This window comes from Cucurbita moschata, unplaced genomic scaffold (assembly GCF_002738365.1).
Source record: "Cucurbita moschata cultivar Rifu unplaced genomic scaffold, Cmos_1.0 Cmo_Scf00007, whole genome shotgun sequence".
Taxonomy (NCBI): Eukaryota; Viridiplantae; Streptophyta; class Magnoliopsida; order Cucurbitales; family Cucurbitaceae; genus Cucurbita; species Cucurbita moschata.
In genome coordinates, this window is record NW_019268523.1 from 3,384,212 (window position 1) to 3,391,099 (window position 6,888).

Genomic DNA, 6,888 nt, shown 5'->3' on the forward strand with positions numbered 1-6,888 from the left:
CTGATTTCTCGAAACCTTTCTTCTTAAAAGCCTATCCAAATTACTCACCCATTTGCTTAAGCTTTTTAAATCACAGGCTTCCCTGCATTAATCTCACTCGAATACCTTATAGCATTTTCATTTCGGTTCATTTCGGTTCATTTCCATGGCGGCTCAAACCATGCTCCTCACTTCTGGTGCGTGCGCCGGCCATAAGATAGATTTCGCTTCTATTTTCACTCCAACGCTTAGACCTAACGCCCAAGTTACTCGCCTCCTTTTCAATCCTTCGCCTCCGCATTCCGTTTCCTTGCCGGCGCGTGGATTTACGACTCTTGCAGCTTTTAAATCCAGAACCAAAGTGCCGCCGAAGAAGGTAATTTTGATTTTGATTCTTCTTAGAGAGAGGAATTGATGGAATCTGAGAGTTCGCTTGATTCTTGATTTGATGTTAGGTTTCGAAGCCGAAGGTTGAAGACGGCATTTTCGGGACTTCCGGTGGCATTGGTTTCACTAAGCAGAATGAACTCTTCGTCGGCCGTGTTGCCATGATCGGCTTTGCTGTGAGTTCCTTCGAATTTATGGATCTACGTTTATCAAATACCTAAGTAAGGCAACATTATTATAAATCTAATTGGATTTTGATATGTATGATGGTGTAAAATTTGCAGGCATCTTTGTTAGGAGAGGGGATTACCGGGAAGGGAATTCTGGCGCAACTGAACTTGGAAACTGGAGTTCCGATTTACGAGGCGGAGCCTCTTCTTCTATTCTTCATCTTGTTCACTCTTCTCGGAGCCATCGGAGCCCTAGGAGACCGTGGAAAATTTATCGACGATCCAGAAACGGCTGGATTGGAACGCGCCGTCATCCCTCCCGGGAAGAGCTTCAGATCGGCGCTAGGTCTCAAGGAAGGAGGTAAATTACAGTACTGTACAAATCACGTACGCCATTGTTCAGTTAAATCAAATCTTACATGAAATTGACGACGACTCTGTTTTGTTGAAGGTCCGTTGTTCGGATTCACGAAGGCAAATGAGCTGTTCGTCGGGCGATTGGCGCAGCTAGGGTTTGCGTTCTCGCTAATCGGAGAAATTATTACAGGAAAAGGTGCGTTGGCGCAGTTAAACATCGAGACGGGAGTGCCGATCAATGAGATCGAGCCTCTGGTATTGTTGAACGTTGTGTTCTTCTTCATTGCTGCTCTGAATCCTGGAACTGGAAAGTTCGTCACCGACGAGGAAGATGATGATTGAACGGATCGATTCTGCTTTAATTTTCTTTGTACATGAACTTAGCAAATCCGCGAATTTCTCTTTAGGCTTGTGTTATTGTAACATGTGTATTCTGCTTGAGCACCTAAAACAACGAAATCCGAGCAACAGACTTTGACTGGTAAATTGTTAAAAAATTATTATAAATATAAAACTTTATGGGAAATAATTATTCGACTTTTTAATATTATACCAAAGAGATAAATGAATTAGAAAAATAAAGTTAAGAAAATTAGGCAATTTATTAGAAACTAAACACGCATTTTTTAAAATTTATATAAAAACATATTTTTAACTTATATAAGAAATTATTAAATTGAAAAAACTTCCTTAACAAAGTGTCTACCCATTTTGGATAGACATTTTTAAATATTATTGAATTTGATCATATGTTTTAAATAGGAAATAAAATTCGCGGGGAAAATGGTTATAATTAGGCATTAAAATTAATATTTTACAAATATTAATATTTTCCTATAAACAACGAACAAAGAGTTTACAATCTGTCGTCCCGTTCCCTCCAATTTTCGAGCAATAACGAAGAAAACCATTCCCAATTTGCCTTTCCCGCGAGTTCTTCCTTATGTGAGAGCTTTCTAAGATCCAACCATTTTAGCTCCAGTGATTCTTTCTGTACAACAAAATCACGAATAGCCAAATCTTCAAGCATCTCTTTATTTACAAATTCATGGCTGTCGAAGCTTCCATTGAATGCGATGAGAGAAATGGAGAATTCAACGATCGTGAAAGACGGCCTTACTCGCAGCGTTCATCCCTACAGGTTCTCTCTCTCTCTCTCTCTGAAGATTGATCGCTTTTTAATCTTTCCAAATAATTTGGTTTGTGATAATAGCACCCCCTGTTTCGTTGGTAGGGTTAGGGTTAGAAATTCGGAATGATGTTCTTCTCTGATGGTTGATATATTCTCAGTGGATGTCAAAATCCAAATCCTGTTTGAATAAGTTGTCGCGTATCAGATATTTTAATTTAGAGCTTCAAGATGGAGATGGGGAGTTGTTTGGTGACCATTCAAATTATTAACAATTACAAATTACTAAATGCAATTCTTCTTGAAGTTTATTTTACCATAATACGAAATGCTTCAAGTGTTTATCTGTTCATGGGTTGCTTTCACGCAACCAAGTCGAGGTCGATTAATAGTTCTGTTTTGGTAACTTATGCCCATGTTACCAGCTGAAGCTTGGATTATCTGCTTTCATGTCCTATACTCTTTAAAACTAGCAGGCCTCAATTGTTAGTTTCACTCTTTCTATCTGAGTCACGGCATTGTTTGTTAAATGTTTAGGCACCATCAAATATCTTGGAATATTTGATTCCAACCAAATGCCGTGTGTTACCCGCTGTGAGCCAACAGACAGAGCAATTCTTTGAGTAGACTTAGTTTTAATGGTCGATAGTCTTTTAGAAACCTTACTTTTTAAATTTTGGAGAGTTGAAAGATTACTGTAAGAAAGGTATATACGTCGTGTTAAGAGATCATTGTTTGTGAAGGCAATATTCATGGGCTTTGCTTAAGGAGTTTTGTCTGCTCTTGCCAAGAAATCCTGTGGGTTTAGGGCGGGTTTGTCTAGAGGCAGAGAATTGGAGTGTCGAGATTGTTTTGCCTTGTCGTTCTTCTCAGAACCAAAAATTTAAGCTCGTAAGCTGTGTATTCATGATAGTCTCGAAAAGTGGAATCAAAAGCTGCAACAACAACGATATATAATTCCTGTTGGAACAGAACTAGGGTGCCCGTATCCCTACTTCTCCAGCTATCTGGTTTCACTTTTATCTAATTTGAGAAGCTATTTTCGTTGATAAATGGTGAATCAGGTTTCTCTTTTATCCAATTTGAAAAGCTATTTCCATTGAAGAATGATTGTCCTTATAAGCTAATTGTTCTAGAAATCTAGACCTCTTATTTGGTGTAGCATGTTACATGGGCCGAGCCTGGAAACTTAGTTTCCATCTAGATATGCCTCCTTGGATTGTTGTTACATATTCCGTTCCCCTACTGTTTTTCTTATCTGCCGGTGAAGGAAGCTTTTCCAACAGCCTCTAGGAATCTCTGTTCATATTGCCATCTTTCTTTCTTCCACTCCCTTTTGATTTTTTATTCTTAGAAAATAAGATTTTCCCATTACATTTAGTTTGAGATCTTTCTTCTCTTGGTCTCATAGTACAGTTAGTAGTGGCTACATTGGGGTTTTATGGTAGATGGCTCGAAAACTGTATAGAGCAAGGTAGTACTAAATAGTTTATGCAGAAAAGAAAATTACCCAAGATTAGGCCTAAAGATTTTTATAAATTCGCATTACAACAAGTTTGACCTTGCAATATTTATGAGTTGCAATCTGGTGTTGTTAGGATAACAGTCTTCTCCCATCAGTCTGGCATTGTCGACTTTGAACAATTGGACCCAAGCCTATGTAGTCCTATTTTTAGGCTTCTCTATTCCATCATAAATTCAAGATATTCTCTCCACTTGTAACCAAATATTACTTAACCAACAACTCCTAAGAGGAAAAAGTTATCTAGTCAAGAGAAACATACCAAACTCAAGATACAACATACCTCACGATGGATAATTCCTTACCTTCGTATATCTACACATTCTATGATGTTCAACCCTTCATCTTCACCAATCAGGCAAAATCTCACTAATACAGCTGAGAGTCAACGTAATGAATCACTAGAATCTCTACAGAACAGAATTCCATGTTTCTCCATCATTTCTGTTTTGGACACTGTTTATTTACAGTGAAGGAGTTGATACAATGATTGAACAGAACTAGTTCTATTTTTTAATAGAAAACTTTAGATTTAAAAGCAACGAAGAGGGTTGCAGAAACAGATGGAAGAAGGGAATGCGTGTCGGTATACCAAAGATGCATGTGGGCAGACACTTTGAATTGTTCAATCGCCCATTATTTCTTTCCGCCATATTTCTCTTTCCAGTTTGCTACGTGTCCTAAGTTGTGTCTTTTACCACCCACCAGAATTCTTGGGAAATTTTTACTTTTATTTTAATTTTTTTGCTGGGTCGGTGAGGTAAACTCGTCTCATCAGTCGTCACATCTTAACAGAAACGGAAATTTAAAAATCCTAAGATCATCCACAAAGTTGTATAAAGATATAATATTTGGGAATATAACTTAATTTAAATTAGTAGTATATTTTATTTTATTTTTAAGATTAAGTTATTTATATTTTTCTTATTTTTAAATATTAGTTGATAACTTGTATCCTATTTAAATAAGGTGTTTTATGTAAATTTGCTTAATAACACATTTAAATTTGTCTAATCTTTTTAGATTTCTGAAACGGACGAAATTTTATTTACAAATAATGACAGATGAGATATGAAATGATATGAGATGTGAATCTTATTTGAATTCAAGTTTTCTCCTTTAAAATAAATCTGTGTGTCCAGTTTGATTAGTTAAAATGGGATGAGTCATAAGTGACATGTAAAGGCAATTGGAAAAAATAACAGTAACCCACTAGTTAAAATTGGTAAGACTGTCAAGTACGGCTTTAGAATATTTCACTTTATACCTTTTTTTTCTTTCAAATAACTTTAATACTTGATTTTCTCTCTCTCTCCTCTTCTTTTGAATTCCTTTGAAATATAAAAATATGTTAAAAAGAGAAAAGGAGAAGCAAACACATTAATGGAGTGTCTGTGGATCGCAATTTGGGTATTGGATAGATTAAATGATTAAATTTATCTCATATAATTAGAAAGTTTTGATTTGTTCACTATCATTTTATTGTATACATAATCTGTTTCCAATATTTTAAGAAAAAGTTAATCGTATAAATAGTCCCTTCTCTCTTTATTTCTTTATTTCTTCTTTCTTTTTTCTTTTGTCTCCTACTCTGTTGAATGCATCAGTTATCTATTACTTGTCTTACATGAAGAGATAAAAATTATTGTGTGAAAACGTGGATCTAAGGTGCTTTTTACATTATCGTTTATGGATTTGAGAGGTGGGAAATGATAGATACTTTGCAACTCGTTTTCCAGGAAATTCACTTTTGGGGAAATTGTTTGTGAAAGGAAAAATGAGTAATAGGGCTAGAACCTAAAGATTACAGAGTGCGGCAACCATTTTTGGAAGATAATACAGGAAATGGAGCCATAGAGAGAGAGAGAGAGAGAGAGAGAGAACTACAAGGGATGGGAGAGAAAGTGAAGACATGTGAGCTCAGCTGTTGGAAGGGAACAGTGTGTGTATGAGAGAGAAGGAAACGGAAAAAGGAGGTGAGAAATGAGGAAAAGTACAGACAAATACCAACCAAAGTTAAGTGTATAAAGGTCATTATTCATTGAAAATCCTCTTTTGGCCGTGAAAGAATTTCGCTGTTTGTAGATTGTGTGACCTAAAATAAGATGCTTATCTAAAGTAGGTTTGACTTGGAAGGAGTAGCATGTGAAAGCAAGCTCTTTCCCTTGTAACCAAAGCTTCTTCACTTTGTATCTTAGCACCAATTTCACTTCACTTGGTAATACAACATTTTGATGGAACAAAGCTGCAGAGGGGTCCTCATTTTCCCTTCCTCCATACACCATGTATCAGTTCATACATTACTTTTTCCTTTTCCCTATCCACCTCCTAAGAAAGAGAGAGAGTTGGTTAGATAGAGGTATCCATAAAAAATATTGAGTTGTGTAGGTGGAAGATGTAATATGTAACCAACCCTTAGCCTCACTATCCATTTTCACCGATAAAAGTGTCCTATTATTTTTAGACTAAATTATAAAAATCACTTGGGATGTTGCCATTTGATTAACTATTCTTTCAAAAGACAGTTTATAAATGTTTTTAAAGACATCTAAAGACAGTTCATAAATGTTACAAAATTACCTTACATTAAAATTTATTTGAATGTTTTCCATCTTCTTTTTTTCCCAACGAAAAAGTTCATTTTGATTGAATAAAGTCTTGAACAACTATATATTTTTTGAGCTTGAGTTGTTTTAGATTTGGCTGGTTTTGCAACAAAAATAAAATCTTAGGAGAAAATTGCAATTCATAAGATGAAAATACATGCATACTTTGGGTCATACATTGCTGAAAATGTTTAATCAGTGTTGGTTTTTGGTTGATAAAGTTGGGTGAAGATTCATGTCTTGTCATTTTCGCCCACGCTACAATGAGCTTTTCTTTCCTGGACCTGAATTTGTGGTCCTTTCCAAATCTATGGTCCTCTTGCTTGGGAGGGCAGTTGTGACAAATTGCCCTTGTCAAGGACCCTGCTAAAGGATATAGACTCTGCCTCATTCTAATCTTCCCACATGCACACAGACTTTAGCTTATTGGAAGAGAATATCTAGGCTGGTGAGATTGTTTTCAATACCATTCCAAAGACAAGTCATTCGACTAGTTCTACACAATATCATGGGTTTGAAAGATTTATATATACATGAAAAGACTGTTTTTTATGGTTCAAAGATTGAAGCACTAAGACAACTATAGGCCAAATTAGAGTAGTGTAGCTAAGGGGCCCTCTTGCTCCATTGTTTCCCACTTTGTGAACACGAATGGGAAAATTCCTTCGGTTGTTTTATTCAATCGCAGTGTTCGATATTCAGGCATTCTACATAAGAGGGGGGGGGGGGGGGGGGGGG

At 36.2% G+C, this 6,888-nt stretch overlaps 2 protein-coding genes across 2 annotated transcripts in view; one reads left to right on the forward strand and one right to left on the reverse strand.

Annotated features, from left to right (window-relative positions):
* Nucleotides 1-1,379, forward strand: LOC111445661 (photosystem II 22 kDa protein, chloroplastic-like). Its single transcript, XM_023084182.1, has 4 exons — nt 1-355; nt 435-542; nt 651-897; nt 988-1,379. The coding sequence occupies exons 1-4, from the start codon at nt 146-148 to the stop codon at nt 1,233-1,235; spliced, it is 813 nt and encodes a 270-aa protein (XP_022939950.1). The 5' UTR covers nt 1-145; the 3' UTR covers nt 1,236-1,379.
* A 5,423-nt stretch (nt 1,380-6,802) lies between these two features.
* Nucleotides 6,803-6,888, reverse strand: part of LOC111444738 — a 2,033-nt gene continuing 1,947 nt past the window's right edge. Inside the window, exon 3 of the mRNA XM_023082762.1 lies at nt 6,803-6,879. The gene's annotated coding sequence lies outside the window, so the exon portion shown is untranslated. The remainder of the gene's footprint in view (nt 6,880-6,888) is intronic.